Source organism: Mustela erminea, chromosome 1, assembly GCF_009829155.1.
Source record: "Mustela erminea isolate mMusErm1 chromosome 1, mMusErm1.Pri, whole genome shotgun sequence".
Classification (NCBI taxonomy): Eukaryota; Metazoa; Chordata; class Mammalia; order Carnivora; family Mustelidae; genus Mustela; species Mustela erminea.
The window spans coordinates 215663980-215686479 of NC_045614.1; the positions used below are offsets into that span (position 1 = coordinate 215663980).

General features: G+C 37.8%; 1 protein-coding gene across 1 annotated transcript in view; it reads right to left on the minus strand.

Annotated features, from left to right (window-relative positions):
• The window catches only part of DSCAM (DS cell adhesion molecule), a 766451-nt gene that overhangs the window by 619449 nt on the left and 124502 nt on the right, over positions 1–22500 (minus strand). Inside the window, exon 2 of the mRNA XM_032355377.1 lies at positions 10684–11001. Coding sequence (XP_032211268.1) covers positions 10684–11001 — 318 coding nt within the window. The remainder of the gene's footprint in view (positions 1–10683; positions 11002–22500) is intronic.

A 22500-nucleotide genomic window follows, 5' to 3' on the forward strand; every position in this document is an offset into this window, starting at 1 on the left:
ACAGTACATGTAGACTTTATTACTATTCATGGTTTCAGGCATCCACTGTGTACGTCAGAACACATCGCCAGTGGATAAGAAGGGGGACACTGTAGTCCATTCTTTTTCATCCAATTTTATGGGTAAACCACAATTTGTTTACTCAGCTGTCTGTTGATGGGCTTTGACTCATTTTTAGCTATTACAAAAACAGCTGCTATGAACATCCATTTAAAAGTCTTTGTATGGACATATGCTTTGGTTACATACCTAAGAATAGAATGGCTGGGATATATGGCAGATATTTATTCATGTTTTAAGGAGATTGCCAAACTATTTTCCAAAGGGGCTATACTATTGTACATTATCACCAGAAGTGCATGAGAGTCGCAGCTGATGTGTCTCCTCACTTACACTTGGTCTGGCCATTGTTCTTACTTTTAGATTTGTAGAGATATCTATCTCACTGTGGTTTTAATCTGCATTTCCTCAAAGGTTGATGATGTTAAACATCATTTCATGTGCTTCCTAGCCATTGTATATCACCTCTGTTGCAGTGTCTCTCTAAAACTTTTAACTCAAGGGACACCTGGGTGGCTCAGTGGGTTAAGCCTCTGCCTTCGGCTCAGGTCATGATCCCAGAGTCCTGGAATTGAGCCCCACATTGGGCTCTCTGCTCAGCGGGGAGCCTGCTTTCTCCTTTCTCTCTCTGCCTGCCTCTCTGACTACTTGTGATCTGTCAAATAAATAAATAAATAAATAAATAAATAAATAAATAAAAATCTTTAAAACTTTTAACTCAATTTTTTTTTTTTATTTCCAGCATAACAGTATTCATTATTTTTGCACCACACCCCGTGCTCCATGCAATCCGTGGCCTCTACAAACTGAGGGTTGCTGGGGGGAGGGGGTTTGGGAGAACTTTTAACTCAATTTTAAATAGATTATTTTCTTATGATTGAGTTTTTAGATTTCATTATATTTCTGGATAAAAGCCCTTTAAAAGGTATATATATAACAGGTATATTTTCTGCCAGGATGCAACCTGCCTTTTTATGCTAGTAGCAATTATTTTAGAGGAGCAAAAGTTCTAAATTTTGATAAAATCCAATATAGCAATTTGTTCTTTTATGGATTGTTCTTTGGGTATCATACCTAAGAAATCTTTATATAATCCAAGATTGCAAATATTTTTTTTCTATCATTTCTTTCCAAAAGTCAATAGGTTTATGCTTGTATTTATGATCCATGTTACGTTTTGTATATGATACAAAGTATGGATTGAAGCTCACTTTATTTTTTCAATTTTTTGAAAATGGACATAGAATGCTTCCAGCATCATTTGTTGAAACAACTATCCTTTCATTGAACTGTTTTGCACCTTTGTCCATATGTGTGGGGGTCAATTTCTAGACTCTGTTTCATGTTACTTATGTTTAAATAAGTATTAAAAGTCAAGCAGTGTTAGTTTTATTAAATTACCATCCATTTTTCAGGGCTCTTTTGGCTGGTCTAGGTACTTTGTATTTCCATATAAATTTTAGAATAAATTCATCAGTTTCTATTTGAAAAAAAAAAGTCTGCTGAGGTTTTCTTTATTTTTTAATTTTTAAAATTTATTTTCAGCATAACAGTATTTATTGTTTTTGTACCACACCCAGTGCTCCATGCAATCCGTGCCCTCCCTAATACCCACCACCTGGTACCCCGACCTCCCAACCCCCGCTCCTTCAAAACCCTCAGATTGTTTTTCAGAATCCATAGTCTCTCATGGTTCACCTCCCCTTCCAATTTCCCCCAACTCCCTTCTCCTCTCTATCTCCCCATGTCCTCCATGCTATTTGTTATGCTCCACAAATAAGTGAAACCATATGATAATTGACTCTTTCTGCTTGACTTATTTCACTCAGCATAATCTCTTCCAGTCCCGTCCATGTTGCTACAAAAGTTGGGTATTCGTCCTTTTTTTTTCTTTTTCATTTATTTATTTTCAGCATAACAGTATCATTATTTTTTCACCACACCCAGTGCTCCATGCAATCCATGCCCTCTATAATATCCACCACCTGGTACCCCGACCTCCCACCCCCCCGCCACTTCAAACGCCTCAGATTATTTTTCAGAGTCCATAGTCTCTCATGATTCACCTCCCCTTCCAATTTACCCCAACCCCCTTCTCTCTAACTCCCCATGTCCTCCATACTTTTTGTTATGCTCCACAAATAAGTGAAACCATATGATAATTGACTCTCTGCTTGACTTATTTCACTCAGTATAATAGTGCCTTTCTGATGGAGGCATAATACTCCATAGTGTATATGGACCACATCTTCCTTATCCATTCGTCTGTTGAAGGGCATCTTGGTTCTTTCCACAGTTGGGCGACCGTGGCCATTGCTGCTATAAACATTGGAGTACAGATGGCCCTTCTTTTCACTACATCTGTATCTTTGGGGTAAATACCCAGGAGTGCAATGGCAGGGTCATAGGGAAGCTCTATTTTTAATTTCTTGAGGAATTGCCACACTGTTCTCCAAAGTGGCTGCACCAACTTTCATTCCCACCAACAGTGTAAGAGGGTCCCCCTTTCTCCACATCCCCTCCAACACATGTTGTTTCCTGTCTTGCTAATTTTGGCCATTCTAACTGGTGTAAGGTGGTATCTCAATGTGGTTTTAATTTGAATCTCCCTGATGGCTAGTGATGATGAACATTTTTTCGTGTGTCTGATAGCCATTTGTATGTCTTCATTGGAGAAGTGTCTGTTCATATCTTCTGCCCATTTTTTGATACGCTTGTCTGTTTTGTGTGTGTTGAGTTTGAGGAGTTCTTTTTTTTTTTTTAATATTTTATTTATCTATTTGACAGGGGGAGATCACAAGTAGGCAGAGAGGCAGGCAGAGAGGCAGTCAGAGAGAGGAGGAAGCAGGCTCCCTGCTGAGCAGAGAGCCCAATGCGGGACTCGATCCCAGGACCCTGAGATCATGACCTGAGCTGAAGGCAGAGGCTTTAACCCACTGAGCCACCCAGGCGCCCCTGAGGAGTTCTTTATAGATCCTGGATATCAACCTTTTGTCTATACTGTCATTTGCAAATATCTTCTCCCATTCCGTGGGTTGCCTCTTTGTTTCTTGACTGTTTCCTTTGCTGTGCAGAAGCTTTTGATTTTGATGAAGTCCCAAAAGTTCATTTTCACTTTTGTTTCCTTTGCCTTTGGAGACATATCTTGAAAGAAGTTGCTGTGGCTGATATCGAAGAGATTACTGCCTATATGTTCCTCTAGGATTCTGATGGATTCCTGTCTCACATTGAGGACTTTTATCCATCTTAAGTTTATCTTTGTGTACGATGTAAGAAAATGGTTGAGTTTCATTCTTCTACATATAGCTGCCCAGTTTTCCCAGCACCATTTATTGAAGAGACTGTCTTTTTTCCACTGTATATTTTTTCCTGTTTTGTCAAAGATTATTTGACCATAGAGTTGAGGGTCCATATCTGAGCTCTCTACTCTGTTCCACTGGTCTATGTGTCTGTTTTTATGCCAGTACCATGCTGTCTTGGTGATCACAGCTTTGTAGTAAAGCTTGAAATCAGGTAACGTGATGCCCCCCATTTTATTTTTGTTTTTAAACATTTCCTTAGCGATTTGGGGTCTCTTCCATTTGGATTGTATTGAATCTATAGACCATTTGAGAGAGAACTGACATCTTAATAACACTGAATCCTCCAAGTCATGAAAAATAATTTTCTCCTTTTACTTTCATCTTCTTTATTTTCATTCGGCAGTGCTTTATAATTTCCAGTGTACAGATCTTTCACATTTGGGATCAGATAGATCCATAAGTATTTCTTATTTTTTGATGCTATTTTAAATAGTATTTTTAAATTATCTACCAATTTGTGTGTGTGTTCATTTTACGTACTACTGTTTTGATAAACTCATGTATTACTTCCAGTAGCTTTTTTTTTGTAGATTCCATCAGATTCTCTACATATATAATTGTCATCTACAAATAAAAACAGATGAACATGTGTCTTTGCAATCACAATGTCTTTTATTTATTGTTCTTGCCTTATTGCACTGGCTACCATTTCCAGTTCAATGTTGAAAAGAAGTGGTGAAAGCACACAGCCCACATCCTTGTGTCCTTCATCTTTAGAGGAAAAGCAATTTTTTACCACTAAGATGTTAGCCATATGAAGATTTCTATAGGTGCTTTATATTACCATAAGGAAACTAACTTCTATTCCTTGTTTTCTGAGAATTTTATCATAAGTGAATGATGTATTTTGTAAATGCTTTCTGCATCAATTGAAATGATCACATGGCTTTTATTTTTAATATGTTAATATGATAAACTATCTGGATTAATTTTCAAATATGAGAGTACTCTTACTTTTGGAGATAAGGCCAACATAATCATGATGTATTATCCTTTTTCTTTGTTGTTGAACTCAGTTTGCTAAAACATTGTTTAGAATTTTTACATATATACTCACTAGATATATTTGTGCTTTTATTTTTCTCTTGTAGTGTCTTTATCTTATTTTAGTAGCAAGGTAGTGCTGATCTCATAAAATAATTCGGGAAGTATTTTCTCCTTGTTAGCTTTCTGGGGAGTTTGTGTAGAATTTTTATAATTTCTTCCTTGTGTTTGCTAGAATTCAATACTAAATCCATTTGAGCCTGGAATTTCATTGTAGAAAAATTTTTTTTTGCTACAAATTCAAATTCTTTAAAAGATACAGGTCTCTTCAATTCATCTTTTTTCTTCTTGAAAAAAAATTTGTATTTTATGTCTTTCAAGGAGTTTCTTATTTCATCTAAGTTGTTGAACTTATTGACATACACTTGTCCTTAATAGTTTATTATAATTTTGATATCTATAAAATATATACTGATATCACTTTCCTCTTTCTTGACTTGGTAATCTATCTTCTTTCCTATCTTCTTCTTCAATCTGGCCAGAAGTTTCTCAAATTTATTATTTTTTTTTCCAAAGAACTAACTTTTTGGCTTCACTGATTTCCTATGTTTTATAATCTATTGATTTTTACTCTGATTATTATTCCTTCCTTTCTACCTATATTGGTTTTAATTTGTTCTTCTTTTCTAGTTTTAAGATGGAAGCTGAGTTCAGTATTTGAGATCATTTTTTATTTCTATTCAGGGTTTTTTAGACTAGAAATATTCCCCCAAGCACTGTTTCAATGGCCTCTCCAAAATTCTTACTTTGATATTGTGTTTTCATCTTCATTCCATTTAAAATATCTTCTAGGGGTGCCTGGGTGGCTCAGTGGGTTAAGCTGCTGCCTTCGGCTCAGGTCATGATCTCAGGGTCCTGGGATTGAGCCCCACATTGGTCTCTCTACTCAGAGGGGAGCCTGCTTCCTTCCCTCTCTCTGCCTGCCTCTCTCTCTCTGTTTGTGATCTCTCTCTGTCAAATAAATAAATAGAATCTTTAAAAAAATAAAATAAAATATCTTCTAGTTTTCCTTCTATTTATCTTTTGCACAGACTATTTAATATCTCACTATTTGGGGATTTCCTGGAGTTAGTGATTATTATCTTAACTCCATTGCAGCGAAAGGACATATTTTATATAATTTTAGTTTTTAAAAATTCATATAAGACTTTCTTCATTCCCCATAATGTGGTTTATATTGGTAAATTTCTATTTTCTCCTGAAAATAATGTGTATTGTGCTATTGTTGGATTCTTTGTTCTTTATTTAAATGTTAATATGGTCAACTATTTAATAGTGTTGTTCAAATATTCTTTATCCTTGCTGCTTCTACCTACTGCTAATTAATAAAAAAGGAGTATTGAAATCTCCATTGATAAATTTTCATTTGTCTGTTTCTCTTCAAATTTCTATCAGCTTTTATTTCATGTATTTTGAAGTGCTGTTGTAGGGAGAATAAATATTTTGAATAGCCATATCTTCTGAATTCAATGACTCCTTTGTATTATGTAATGAATCTTAGCCCTGGTATTATTATTTTCTCTGAAATATACTTGAAATATTAATGTATTAATATTAATGTACTTACTCCAATTTTTTGATGTTTTTCATTAAACATATTTGATTTGATAAGCATAGTACATATTTTCCCATCGTGTTACCTTTAACAAACCTGTATATTTATATTTAAAGTACATTTTTAAGCAGTATTTGAAACTAATCTAGCAATTTCTGCCTTTTTTTTTTTTTTTGGTCCTATAGCAGTTACTTTATTTTTTTTTTCCAGCATAACAGTATTCATTATTTTTGCACCACACCCCGTGCTCCATGCAATCCGTGCCCTCTATAATACCCACCACCTGGTACCCCAACCTCCCACCCCCCGTCCCTTCAAAACCCTCAGATTGTTTTTCAGAGTCCATAGTCTCTCATGGTTCACCTCCCCTTCCAATTTCCCCCAACTCCCTTCTCCACTCTAAGTCCCCATGTCCTCCATGCTATTTGTTATGCTCCACAAATAAGTGAAACCATATGATAATTGACTCTCTCTGCTTGACTTATTTCACTCAGCATAATCTCTTCCAGTCCCGTCCATGTTGCTACAAAAGTTGGGTATTCATCCTTTCTGATGGAGGCATAATACTCTATCCCCAGGGGTACAGGTCTGTGAATCACCAGGTTTACACACTTCACAGCACTCACCAAAGCACATACCCTCCCCAATGTCCATAATCCCACCCCCTTCTCCCAAACCCCCTCCCCCCAGCAACCCTCAGTTTGTTTTGTGAGATTAAAAGTCACTTATGGTTTGTCTCCCTCCCAATCCCATCTTGTTTCATTTATTCTTCTCCTACCCACTTAAGCCCCCATGTTGCATCACCACTTCCTCATATCAGGGAGATCATATGATAGTTGTCTTTCTCTGCTTGACTTATTTCGCTAAGCATGATCAATTTCTGCCTTTTAAACCAGATAATTGGAGCATTTATATTTAATGTGTGTATCAGTAGGGTTAGGTTTAAAATCATCATCTTGTTTTTTTTTTTTTTTTTTAAGATTTTATTTATTTATTTGAGAGAGATACAGTGAGAGAGAGCATGAGTGAGGAGAAGGTCAGAGGGAGAAGCAGACTCCCCATGGAGCCGGGAGCCCGATGTGGGACTCAATCCCAGGACTCCGGGATCATGACCTGAGCCAAAGGCAGTTGTCCAACCAACTGAGCCACCTAGGCATCCCAATCATCTTGTATTTTTAACTTTTATTTTTACCATATATTCTTTGTTCATTTTTCTTATGTTTTATTCTTTGTTTAGAATTGAGGATTCTTTTTAATTATTTCATTTCTTCTCCTTTATTATGAAGTTTATTATTCATAATTCTCTGTTTTGCTATAGTGATTGCTTTCCATTTTATAACATACATCTCTAACTTATCATAATCTATATTCAGGTGATATTATACCACCTCACTATAAGGGGGAAAAAATAAACCTTACAAGAGTATACTTCCACATCTTTACTCCACACTTTAAGTGTTATTATTTTTATACACTTTACTCATATATATGTTTCAAGCCCCACAATAGATTTTGTTGTTGTTGTTTAAACAGTCAAGTGACTTTTAAAAGATTATAAGTACCAAAAAATTATGGTTTAAAGAAATCTACAGATTTGATGTGAACCCCATCAAAATACTAATGGCATTTTAGGGACGCCTGGGTGGCTCAGTTGGTTAAGCAGCTGCCTTCGGCTCAGGTCATGATCCTAGCATCCTGGGATCGAGTCCCACATCGGGCTCCTTGCTCGGCGGGGAGCCTGCTTCTCCCTCTGCCTCTGCCTACCACTCTATCTGCCTGTGTTGTTATGTTCTCTTTCTCTCTCTCTCTCTCTCTCTCTCTCTCTCTGACAAATAAATAAATAAAATATTAAAAAAATACTAATGGCATTTTCACAGAATTAATGACGTTTTTCACAGAATCCTAAAACTTTTATGGAACCACAAAAGACCATGAGTAGTCAAAGGAATTTGAGAAAGAGGAACAGAGTCAGAGGTATCATGCACCCTGATTTTAAACTATACTACAACATTATAGTAATCCAAAAATATGGTAATGACACAAAAACAGACACATAGATCAATGGAACAGAAAAGAGAGCCTAGAAATAAACCCATGCATGTATGGTCAATTAATCTATGATAAAGGAGGCAAGAATATACAATGGGGAAACAGTCTTTTCAATAAATGGTGCTGGGAAAACTGGTGAGCCACATGCAAAAGAATGAAACTGGACCACTTTCTTACACAATATTAACAAACTGAAATCAACTCAAAATGGATTAAAAACTTGAATGTAAGACCTGAAACCATAAAACTAGAAGAAAACAGACAGTACTCCTAGAGAAAGAACAAAACAAACAAACAAACCATAAGCAGTAAGCTTTTTGATATTTGTCTTAGCAATACTTGTTTGGACCAGTTTCCTCATACAAGGAAGAAAAAAGCTAAAATAAACAAATGGGACTCCAATGAACTAAAAAATTTTGCATAATCAAATAACCATTAACAAAATGAAAAGGCAACTCATTCAACGGGAGACGATCTTTGCAAATCCTCTCCTCCCCCGCAGACCCTGGAAACCACTAATCTTTTTATTGTCTCTGTATAGTTTTGCTCTTTCCAGAAGGACATAGAGTTGTAATCATACAGTTTATTAGTCTTTCAAGGTTGGCTTCTTTCACTTAGTGATACACATTGATGGTCCAGATTTTCAAGCATCCAATCAAAAATCTATAAGATTATTAGTCATAACATCTTCACAACAAGAAGTAAAATTAAAACAGAAGACATGACTGTCCATCTTGTAGATTCTCATAAACGTAGCAATCCTGTGTTTATTAGACATGCACTAGGTACGGTTTGGGGTCAGGAAGACCAGAACATTGATGAGAAGAACATATTCATGTGTACGTGGAAGGTGGCACAGCCACCAGATGAGAGGATGTCATCTCCACCCCCTAAAACATGCAGTGTCACACAAAAGCATTCAATTCCATGACAAATCTCCAAAATGGCACTTAAACAGGAGTAGGCATTGAATTCCTTTATTTGACAGGAAACCCAAGAAAGAAATAGCGGATTAACATGTACAAGCATAGCTGTTTGAAGTTTCGGGTTTTTCTGTAAGTGACACTTTGTAGATTATAAACATGTTTCTATAACACATCATTAACATTTCCAGCCTGCCAAGTAAAAGGCTCTTTCTGTTTGTCAGGCTTAGAGGTCTCTGTACAAATTTCATTCGCTTTATTTTAATTATTTGGGGTATCAACTTTTCATAGCTCTTGATTAAAGCCGATCTTTCTCTTTCTTTCCTAAGTGTGTTCTTGCTCAGGTGCTGGAATTCATGAACGTGTCACAGAGATCAAAATATAGTTGGGAAAATGACTAGCTAGCAGAATGAACCATACTCTAATGTTTGATTGCTTACATCAAAGAGATCATATGCAGGGATTCAGAAACATTTCATAATTTGCTCATGTTGTGAAGTCTTCAAGCAACACCTACTTGCTTGCTGCAGAAATTATTACAAAGATCCCACAGCTACCTAGTGCATAAGACAACAATCAAAGTCACATTCTCTTTGCCCTGGAATTGTATTGTGTCAGTCTACTGTAGCACTTACAAGGTGAAACGTAAAAAAATTTAAAACACTGTTTGCTAACTAGAGTCTAGCTGTGAGCTTGTTTTCCAGGGCTTTGTTAAATCTGTAAAATAACACAGTATGTCCTATATGTATACCATTTTTATGTCTATGAATCTCAGACTGTGTTCCTGAGTTGACATATAAGAATGTAATTTTTAAAATATATAATATGTCATTATAAAAGGGACACAACAAACTCGGGATTTTCTCTTTGGCAACATCCTAGCAATATGGGATACAGTCAAAACATTATAATATGTTAAAATGATCCTTTTTTTACATCACAAGGAAGACAAGAGTATCCGACTGCTTCTGTTTCAGTCACATCACACTTTAACGCTAGGGTCTTACCACGTGCCTGTGCGTCCTCCTTCCTTCCCTTCTCCTCCCTCCTCCCCCACTGCCAGCCTCTAGGGCAGGTTACAAGAGTCGGGTGGAGGAGTAACAAGAACAGGAAGCAAACACACTGGGTTTGAGACACTGGAAGTCTGAGTTAGAGTATTGATCAGTCAAAATACAGGGACACCTGGGTGACTCAGCTGGTTAAGTACTTGCCTTCAGCTCAGGTCATGATCTCAGGATCCTGGGATCCAGCCCCACATTGGGCTCCCTGTTCATCAGAGAGTCTGCTTCTCCCTCTGCCCCGCCCCTGCACTTGTACCCTTTCTCCCTGACAAATAAATAAATAAAATCTTATTTTTTTTTTTAAATCAAAACACAATACATTTGGGCTACAGTTAAATCTTACCCACTTTCTATCACTCATTTCCTGTCTTAGCTCCCACTTGCTATCACTCATTTCATGTCTTAGCTCCAGCAACACAAGGCATTTTGAAACCCGGTAAAGGGATGCTCGAACTTCTCAAAGACTTCCCCGATGGTGTCAAAATGAAGTGACCATAGGGTTTTCATTGGTTCTCAGCTGATGGCATTTTGCCATTTGTCACTGTCCACCCCGCAACCCACCCCCGCCCCAGACCCAACCCCGGCCCCAAGCAGGCATAGAGGGAGCAAAGCAGAGGAACCGTACTCACCAGCCTTGATGTGGACATCCTGACTTCTAATTTTCCCTGAAGGATTTTCAGCTGTGCAATAATAAGTATTATCATGGATTAAGGTACTAAAGCTTGAAGGAGGGAAGGGAAAAATTTGGAGAGTGCCGTTGGGGTGGACGTGGCGGATCCCGGGGACATCGTAGATCTCCTCGCCCGTCGCTAGGTACCATCTGAGAGACACAGGAGGGACGCCTGCAGCGGGGCAGGGCACCAGGGTCCCCGTGGTGCTCGCAAACACTACCTCTTGCAGAGATGCATTGACAAAGTAGAGGCTGGAGTGAAGGTCCTCACTGAAAACTACAAGAAAACAAGACAAGAACTGGTCAGTAAGGCTCGTGTTCTGAACTTGGCCTTCAGTCACTCTGGCCCCACAAGGTTGTTTTGAGAAAACAATCACAAGGCTTGACTAAAATGAAATAATTCAAAATTGCTCAACTACTATGGACAGAGAAGCTGGTATTAAAAAATCAGCTACTATCCTCACTTCATACCTTGTACACCAACTGATAAGTTATCCCTGACCTTAACTTGTAATGGATTACTTACCAGCCTGTTCCCCACATCCCCTTCTGCCTCCACAGTACTGACCATGACTGGGATTTAGGCTGTGTAATTTGTATTCATCTATTGTTTTTCTCCCCCTCTAGAGCCTGAGTCTCAGGAGAACAAGGTCACGATTTGTTCATGCTCTAACCCAGAGCCCAGAACCCAACACCCTGCCAGTGTAGGGCGAACAGAAGCTAAAGGAATCAATGATGAGGTCCACTTGCTAGGACTAACTGGCTCTGGTTGGGAGGTACACTGAGAGATATTCTGGAATGAAATCAGTCACAATTTTGAAAAATTAAATCTATGTTTGTAGGTAAAACATTTTAAAAAGCACAATCAGTTTTCTAAAAACAGTATCAATCAATGATGCATTTTTTTTAATTGAAAAGGTGCAGCAATAATACAGGGAACTTTGATGGAAGTATCACTCAGTTCCACTAGCCTATGACAGTTTCTGTTCTGATTTTTATACTTCCTCTCCTGGTCCACCGGCCTACATGCTGTATCCATATGATTATTTTATGTAATAATGTGTATACGCAAAATACGTAATTGTTATAGGCTGTGCTTCTTTCTCCTAACATTATCTCATATACCAAATTCCGTATTTCTATACAGACCTTGCAAGCAAATACTGGATCCACATTTTCCCTAATGATTTTCTAGACTATTCTCCTCATCTTAGTTATTTTTTTATTTTCTTTAAAAAAATTTTCTTTGAATTTCTTTTCAGTGTTCCAGAATTCATTGTTCATGCACCACACCCAGTGCTCCATGCAATACATGCCCTCCACAACACCCACCACCAGGCTCACCCAACCACCCACCCCCTCCCCCCCAAAACCCTCAGTTAATGGTCTTAGTTATTTAAATTGTTTCTGTTTTCATTGCTATCAATAAGCTATCTACAAACCAGTTCAGACATATTTGGCTTTTTAATTCATTGACAGAGTGCCCATGTTGCACTCAGTAACAAATAGTCATGGAGAGTTATTTATGTGAACAAAGGGTACAATTTCTAGAATCCAAAAATTAACCCAAAGATTTTAAAATGTCATAAAGACCTACTTCTCAGATGTTACCACTTATATTTGACTTCCTAAAAACAAATCCTCATCACATAGACATAAGAGAGAAAAGAAGCTCTCAATACTTGGAACTAATCTCATTGGGCAGAGATGAGAATATTAGGGAGAACCTGTACCATCCCAGGCCATGTTACGAAACTCAAGCTGTTATTCTATTCTTGTGAACAGCAGATCTGCCAGAGGAGTACAGGCTCCCCTTGGCAGAAAAAGATGTGCCTACTCAGAAGGGTTGTCACTTGACCAAGGATTCAGGTCTAGGAGGTCGCAGATACAGGATTCAGTTTTTCTGATGAAGCTCGAACCTCATTATACAGTTGCCTTTACTCTATAAAGCCAATTCCCAGGGAAGCTCTGTTTATGTGATTCAGTGTCCCCTAGCCAGCTCCCATGAATATCCACCCACTTCCTCTTCTGTCTCTCTCTCGGGAGGCACTCACCAGTTTGCTCACCAGGGCCAGCACTGGCTATCTGTGAGCTGGCAAACAGAGGGGATGCCATGGGTCAAAAGATGACAAAGAAAAATCCATTTTGTAAGTGATAGGTTTACTCAAAAAGAAGACAGGCAGGGGTGTTCATCAAGTAGTAACAGTTTGATGGCTTTTTCTGCCAACCATAACTAAAGACTTTAGCAATGCTCCATAAATCAGAATATGAAAATTATTTCTAACTAAGAAATTGGCTCTGATCGGAAGCACAGTTAATAGTTAAACATTACAGCTTTCAACTAAAATAAAAACGCTGATAGTGGCACCATGATTTTACATTTGAGCTTTCTAGGAAACTGACATCACCCCAAACACATTGTTAGGAGTGAGGTAACTGTCACTCTTCAAGGCTAATTAATTCCACCCAGATCCTTTTTTGTTCCCTCCCCACATGACTCTTCTGTCAACTGGATTTGGGTAATTCGAACTAAATAAAATTCAGTCATATTTGAATTCTTTCTCTTGTCTCATAAAAGTAGCCTTGTTAAGAATAGAAAGTCTTTGAAAACGTGAATGTATATAAGGAATATTTCATATATAAATGTGAAATTATTTAAATGACTGAAAGAAAAATGCAAAATAAATGTTTAATCCTAATAGTTAAGAAGATAAGTGACCCACAGGGGATTACTGTCACTTCTCCTTACATTTTTTAAAGGTATTTCACATTAGTCTTTCTACTTCACACCACTGGGTTTAATAATGTAACATAAACTCATTCTCTAAGATACACATCATATGGCTACAGGCAAGAGAAAACCCAAACTACATTCCAGCAGCTTCTGTTTCTTCCATCTAAGGGGCTATCCATCTGCTTAAATAATAGTACTTCATTTTATGGCATGCTGCATGCACTTTAAACACAGCAACACTTGCTCCCTCCAGTAAGGGCATGGGCAATCTCACTGTGAATTCCGTGTGTGTGAAATTTCCCTGAAACTAACTGCAGTTTAATAATAGAAAGCTAAACAAAACATTCAGAATTATCTTGCCACACAATGTGGCATATAAAATCCTGGGGTGTGGACACTAAGGACGCTGATAGAAGAGGCTTTGGAGAATTGTTCTTTCATCAGCAGATTTCTGCATGGTTTATACTGTTATAACAGATGGTATAAGCAGGGCTCCCGTGACAACGTAAAGAAGAACATTACACTAAAAAATAGAATAAGTCTATATTGCTTGCTTTAAATTCCAGATCTGGCCAGGTGAAGAGACATGAAAGAAATGTTAGAGAATGCAATGACATGATCTCTCCTTCGTGTGAGAGAATCTGCCCTATACCAGTCTTCAGGCAAGGCCCCAGGAATGAAAATTCACATGAGTCTGGGTACTGATCTCAAGGAATTTTTGGTCTAGAGGGTGCCACAGTCAGTAAAGAGATCACTGATAATTTTTCCCTGAGTGTTGTTGCAGAGTTATTCACAAAATTCTACAGGAGCATAAAGGAGAGAGACTACCCCAGCCTGGGGAGGAGGAGGGGAAATCTCCAGAGAGAAGAGGAAAGGAGATGCTAGGCAGAGGGCCTATAAGTGTTAGGACACGGAGTCATCACAGATAGGAGAGAAGCAAGAAGATTCTGGGTAACAGAAACTTCATGGCTGAACTAAGAGTGATGCATAATTTGAGAGAGGGAGCTTGAGGTTCTTTATACTACTTATTCTGACACACTTGCTCATCACCTACTATTGACCTGGCACTGTGCTAAGGGCTCAAAATACAAGAACAACCAAAACTTGGAGGGTGATCTCGGGAAGCTTCCATTTCAGATGCTTATAAGTTTGGATTATAAGCGGTAGCAGATCTCATGCTAAAAAGCATGAGCTTAATTCTGCGAGCAGCAGGAAGTCCCATCCATAAGTATATACCCAAGAGAAATGAATACACATTTCCATGAAAATGCCTGTACACAGTGTTTAAAGCAGCATCATTGACAATAGTCAGATGTGCAAACAACCGCAGCGTCCATCAGCTGAAGAACTGACCAACAAAATCTGGTGTGTCCCATGAGTGGAGATGTATTCAGCAGCAATGAGAAATGAAATACTGATGCATGATACAGACACAGATGACCCTTGATAATATCGTGCTAAGTGGAAAAGTGCCAATCGCAAAAGACCACACACTCAACAATTATGTAAATTCACATGAAATGCCCAGAAGAGACAACTCTGTAGGAACAGGAAGGAATGGTTTCCTTAGAGCTGTGGGTGAGGGTGAGGGGGTTATAGGGTGGTAGTTAAGGGATGCAGATTTTCTTCCTGAGATTATTAAAATGGTCTAAACTTGACCATGGTGAAGATTGTACAGATATATAAATTTACTAAAAACCACTGAATTGTACAAATGGGTAAATTTTATTGTACGTAAATGATATTTCAGCAAAGTTGTTTAAAAAAATAGAGAATCTGTAAGTTTTGATGCAGAAAAAAATTGACAATTTCCCAATTTGTAGTTTAAAAAAGTAAACAATGGATTTACAAGGAGTGGAGACTAGAGATAGGAATTCCGATTAGGCTGATATGCGCATGACTACTAACTGCCTGGTCATTAGCAAAGGGAAGAAAAAGCCTAACTATATGAACATGTCTGATGTGATCCTGCTGGAATGTGTGGGCAGGGCCTTAGAAAGAATGAGACTGAGGAAGAGGAAAAGTCATTATTGTCAAATTCAATAGTTTTCATGCCTGGCTGCATCATGGCTATGTGAATGAATATAGAGAACATACAAGGCAGAGCTGGTTGGGCAGAGAAAACAATAGTGTCAGATTCACTAAGGTTAAGGGGGCACTGACTTTGGGACACCCACTAGTGAGGTGGGAAAAAGGGTCTAAGACCCCAGAGAGAGATGTCATAATCAGGGAATCTGAAGCCCGCCATTCAGTAAGACATACCAAGAAGCGTGTAAAGAACAAGAAGGGACAAACACCAGAGATGGGGTAGGTCGGAGACTAGATGAAATAGGTGAGGGGATTAAGAGTACAATTATCTTGTTGAGCACTGAGTAAACATATGGACGTGTTGGATCACTATAATGTATATCTGAAACTAATATAACATTGTACATTATGCTGAAATTAAAATTTGAAAAGTAAAATCAAAGTTAAAAAGAAAACAGAAATGGGGGCATGCCTTGGATGGCTCAGTTAAGTGTCTGGCTTCTACTCAGGTCATGATCCCAGGGTCCTGGGAGTGAGCCCCACATTGGGCTGCCCGCTAAGCAAGGCGTCTCCTTCTCCCTTTTCCTCTGCCCTTCCCTGCTGCTTATGCTTGCGCTCTCTCTCTCCCTCTCTCTCAAATAAATAAATAAAAATCTAAAAAAAAAAAAAGCAGAGATGCATCTTCAGGGATACTTAATATATAAAAGATGAGCAAAAGAAGGAGCAAGATGGCAGAGAAGTAGGAGACTGAGATATCATCAGGTCCCAGGAGTTCCACTAGATAGTTATCAAACCATTCTGAAAACTTACAAAGTCAACAGGAGATAGAAGAGTAGAAGAGTAGCAATTCTAGGAACAGAAAATCGACCACTTTCCGGAAGATAAGACATGTGGAGAAGTGAATCCGAGGCAATATATGGGAATAGAGTTTGTGGGGAGAGGGGCCGGCTCCCAGCAAGTGATAGGGCAGTGGAGCACAAAATCAGAACTTTTAGAAGTCTGCTCAACTGAGGGAAATTGCTCCAGAGGCTAAGTGGGGGGTGAAGCACTCATAGGGACAGTGTGGTCTCAGGACCCTCAAGGACACAAAAAGACTAGGGGTGCCTGAGTGTGGCAGAGCCCCCATGTATTGGAGTGGGGATATTGGCTACAGAGGCAGAGTTGGAGCCGAGGAGTGAGCTCTCAGCTCGGGGATACCTTAAACCATGATCCGAGGCACAGTGCCCGAGCAGGGACTCCACAAGTGGCAGATCCTGGGAGACCCCCTCCTCCTCCTCCAGGAGGAGCAGAGTGGGAGCGTGCTGCAGGAATCTGCTGGGTTTGGAGACTCCAAACAGGGCATGCACCAGAGATAGAAACACTCAGTCACAGGCCGGGTGAGCTCTGAGTGCAACCACCAGGGAGATGGGAGGGACTGACTGCTTTTCTCTGAGGGCACACAGAGGAGTGGGGCTCAGAGCTCTCGGCTCCACTGGCCAGAGATTGGGAGGCAACATTTTCATTCCCGTCCTTCAGAGCTCTACAGAAAGTGTTCAGGGAACAAAAGCTCCCGAGGGTGAACCCAAGCAGATTACTTAGCCTGGCCCCTGGCAAGGGTGGTGAAATTACACCTCAGGCAAAGACATTTGAGAATCACAGCAACAGGCATATCTCCCAGAAGATCAGCAAGAACATCCAACCAAGACCAAACTCACCCACCAATGAGAACTGTGGAACTCCAGAGCTAAGGGAAATGCAGCGTATAGAATTCATGGCTATTTTCCCATGTTTCTTTAGTCTTTCAAAGTTAAAATTTTTTAATTTTATTTTTTTCTTATTCTGTTTTTTAAAATGTTTCCTCTTTCCTATTTTAATGTTTTTTCTTAACTATTTTATCTTATCAATGCCTTTTTAAAAGTCTTTTTTAAATCTTCATTGTTAAAGTCATATTTTATCCCTTCATTGTACTTAACCTTATTTCTTGTATACATATAAGTTTTTTTTTCTTTAAAATTTTGGGATACAATTTCTCCTAATAGATCGAAACAGACCCTAAATCTAGTGCATATCCTTGTTCTAGTCTCCAGCATGCTCATGTCTTTCCTCTTTTTTTTCTTTTTTTTTAATGAACTTTTTATATTATCAATTACCTTTTTTAGAATTTTTTAATTTTCATCTTCACATTCATATTCCATCCCTTCATCATGTTTACCCATACATATATATATAATATATATATGAAATATATAAATATTATTTAATATATATTTTATTTTGTGGTGAGTGTGTGTGTGTGTGTATATATATATATATATATATATATATATATATATATACACACATTTTTTTTTCTATCTTTAAAATTTTGGGAGGTAGTTTCTTCTAACAGAGCAAAATATACCCAAAATCAAGTGTGTGGCTCTGTTCTATTCACCAGTCTAATATATATATTTTTTTCTTTTTTTCCCCCTTTCTTCTTCCCCCTGTTTTGGGTCTCTTCTGATTTGGTTATTGTATATTTTTCTGGGGTTGTTGACACATTTTTGGTATTTTCTTCTGTCATTCATCTATTCTTACCTGGATAAAATGACAAGGCAGAAAAACTCACCACAAAAAACAAACAAACAAACAAATAAACAAAAAATTAAGAGGGAGTACCAAAGGCTAGGGACCTAACCAATACAGACATTAGTAATATGTCAGAACTAGAGTTCAGAATGACAATTCTCAAGGTGCTAGCTGGGCTCAAAAAAAGCATGGAAAAATAGTAGAGAATTCCTTTCTGGAGAAATAAAATCCCTTTCTAAAGAAATAAAAGAATTAAAATCTAACCAAGTTGAAATTTTAAAAAAAGCTATTAATGAGGTGCAATAAAAAATGGAGGCACTTAGTGCTAGGATAAATGAGGGAGAAGAGAGAATCAGTAATATAGAAGACCAAATGACAGAGAATAAAGAAGCCGAGAAAAAGAGATAAACAGCTACTGGACCACAAGGGAAGAATTCAAGAGATAAATGATACCATAAGATAAAATAATATTAGAATAAAAGAGATCCCAGAAGAAGAAGAAGGAAGATAGGGACAAGAAGGCATATTGGAGCAAATTATAGCAGAGAATTTCCCTAATTTGGTGAAGGGAACAAACATTAAAACTCAGGAGGCACAGAGAACCCCCCTCAAAATCAATAAAAATAGGTCCACACCACATCATATAATAGTAAAATTTACAAGTCTCACTGACAAAGAAAAAAATCCTGAAAGCAGCTTGGGACAAGAGGTCTGTAACATACAATGGTAGAAATATTAGGTTGGCATACCTACCCACAGAGACCTGGCAGGCAAGAAAGGACTGGCATGATATATTCAGAGCACTAAATGAGAAAAATATGCAGCCAAGAATATTATATCCAGCTAGGCTGTCATTGAAAATAGAAGGAGAGATATAAAAGCTTCCAGAACAAACAAAAATTAAATGAAATTTGCAAACATCAAACCAGCCCTCAAAGCAAAGAAAGAGCCTAAAAGTAACAGAGACAATATACAGTAATAGTCACCTTGCAGGCAATACAATAGTACTAAATTCATATCTTTCAATACTTAACCTGAATGTGAATAGGCTAAATGCCCCCAATCAAAAGACAAAGGGTATCAGAATGGATAAAAAATCAAGACCCATCGATATGCTGTCTACAAGATACTAATTTTAGACCCCAAGATACCTCCAGATTTAAAGTGAGGGGGTGGAAAACAATTTAAAACCATGCTAATGGGCATCAAAAGAAAACTGGGGTGGCAATTCTTATATGAGATAAATTAGATTTTAAGCCAAAGACTATAATAAGAGATGAGAAAGGACACCATATCATACTTAAAGGGTCTATCCAACAAGAAGTCCTAAGAATTTTAAATATATATGTGCCTAACATGGGAGCAGCCAATTATATAAACTAATTAATAACAAAATCAAAGAAACACATCAACAATATTACACTAATACAATAATAGTAGGGCACTTCAACACCCCCCTTACTGAAATGGACAGATCATCTAAGCACAATACCAATATAGAAATAAAGGCTTAAATGACACACTGGACCAGATGGACATCACAGATATATTCAGAACATCCCATCCCAAAAGAACAGAATATATATTCTTCTCTAGTGCACATGGAACATTCTCCAGAATAGATCACATCCTGGGTCACAAATCAGGTCTCAACTGGTACCAAAAGATTGGGATCATTCCCTTCATATTTTCAGACCACAATGCTCTGAAACTAGAACTCAATCACAAGGGAAAATTTATTTTTTTTTATTTTAATTTTTTAAAAAATTTATTTTATTTTTTCAGTGTTCCAAGATACATTGTTTGTTTTGTTTTGTTTTGTTTTAAAGATTTTATTTATTTATTTGACAGACAGAGATCACAAGTAGGCAGAGAGATCACAAGTAGGGGTTGGGGAGCAGGCTCCCTGCTAAGCAGAGAACCTGATGTGGGGCTTGATCCCAGGTCCTGGGATCATGACCTGAGCTGGAAGCAGAAGCTTTAACCAATTGAGCCACCCAGGCACCCCCCAAGATGCATTGTTTATGCACCACACCCAGTGCTCCATGCAATAGAGGCCCTCCTTAATACTCACCACCAGGCTCATCCATTCCCCTTACCCTTCTCCCCTCCAGAACCCTCAGTTTGTTTCTCAGAGTCCACAGTCTCTCATGATTCATCTCCCCCTCTGATTTCCCCCAATTCACTTTTTCTTTCCTTCTTCTAATGTCCTCCATGTTAATCCTTATGCTCCCCAAGTTAGTGAAGCCATATGATAATTTTTTGTTGTTGTTGTTGAACAAAATATTTTAATATAAACTATTAATATAGATTTAGGGGGCAATACATGGTATAATTCTTAATTGGTGATATTAAATAATATCAATCTAAAATACTTTCAAAATGAATTTGAATTTTAAAAACTGTGAAACTGTTCAAACTAAAAATTTTTCACTATTAAGGTTTGTTTTTTCCAGTTGTAAATTCAAGATCTACTTTACTTTTTTTAATTAATTAATTAATTTTCAGAAAAACAGTATTCATTATTTTTTCACCACACCCAGTGCTCCATGCAATCTGTGCCCTCTAGAATACCCACCACCTAGTACCCCAACCTCCCACCCTACCCCGCCACTTCAAACCCCTCAGATTGTTTTTCAGAGTCCATAGTCTCTCATGATTCACCTCCCCTTCCAATTTACCCCAGCTCCTTTCTCCTCTCTAACACCCCTTGTCCTCCATAATATTTGTGGAGCATAACAAGGGGAAATTTAAAGAACTCAAGTACATGGAAGCTAAAGAGAGTCCTACTAAAGAATGAATGGATCAACCAGGAAATTAAAAAAATAATAAAATAAAAAATCATGGAAACAAATGAAAATGAAAACACAAATGTTCAAAATCTTTGGGACACAAAAAAGCAGTCCTGAGAGGAAAGTATATAGCAATACAAACCTTTCTCAAGAAACAAGAAAGGTCTTAAGAAAACACCTAATCCTACACCTAAAGGAGTTGGAGAAAGAACAGCAAAGAGAACTTAAACCCAGCAGGAGAAGAGAAATAATAAAGATCAGACCAAAAATCAATGAAATGGAAACCAAAAGAACAGTAGAACAGATCAACAAAACTGGGAGCTGGTTCTTTGATAGAATTAATAAGATTGATAAACACCTGGCCAGACTGATCAAAAAGAAAAGAGAAAGGACCCAAATTGATAAAATCATAAATGAAAGAGGAGAGATCACAACTAACACCAAAGAAATACAAACAATTATAAGAACATATTATGAGCAACTATACATCAGCAAATTTGGCAATCTGGAAGAAATGGATACATTACTAGAGACATATAAACTATCAAAACTAAACAAGGAAGAAATAGAAAACCTGAACAGACCCATAATCAGTAAGGAGATTGAAGCAGTCATCAAAAATCTCCCAAAAACAAGAGCCCAGGGACAGTAGGCTTCCCAAAGGAATTCTAGCAAATATTTAAAGGATGTCTATTCTGATGGAGACATAGTACTCCATAGTGTATATGGACCACATCTTCCTTATCCATTCGTCCTTTGAAGGGCATCTTGGTTCTTTCCACAATTTGGCGACCATGGCCATTGCTGCTATAAACATTGGAATACCCAACTTTTGTAGCAACATCGACAGGACTGGAAGAGATTATGCTGAGAGAAAGAATTCAAGCAGAATCAATTATCATATGGTTTCACTTATTTGTAGAGCATAACAAATAGCATGGAGGACATTGGGAGTTAGAGAGGAGAAGGGAATTGGGGGAAATTGGAAGGGGAGGTGAACCATGAGAGACTATGGACCCTGAAAAACAATCTGAGGGTTTTGAAGAGGCGGGGGTGGGAGGTCGGGGTACAAGGTGGTAGGCATTATAGAGGGCACGGATTGCATGGAGCACTGGGTGTGGTGCAAAAATAATGAATACTGTTATGCTGAAAATAAATAAAAAATAAATTTTAAAATAAATTAATGTCTATTCTTCTGAAACTGAAACTGTTCCAAAAAATAGAAATGGAAGGAAAACTTCCAAACTCATTTTATGAGGCCAGTACTAACTTGATCCTAAAACCAGACAAAAACCCCATCAAAAAGGATAATTACTGATCAATATCCTTGATGAACACAGAAGAAAAATTCTCACCAAAATACTAACCAATAGGATTATTATAAGGATTATAAGGATAATTATAAGAAATATAAGAATAATTATAAGAGAGGCGCCTGGGTGGCTCAGTGGGTTAAAGCCTCTGCCTTAGGCTCAGGTCATCCTGGGATCAAGCCCCACATCAGGCTCTCTGCTCAGCAGGGAGCCTGATTCCCCTCTCTCTCTCTCTGCCTGCCTCTCTGCCTGCTTGTGATCTCTGTCTGTCAAATGAATAAATAAAATATTTTTTAAAAAGATTAAAAATAATAATTATAAGAATTATAAGAATAATTATAAGAATTATAAGGATAATTCAC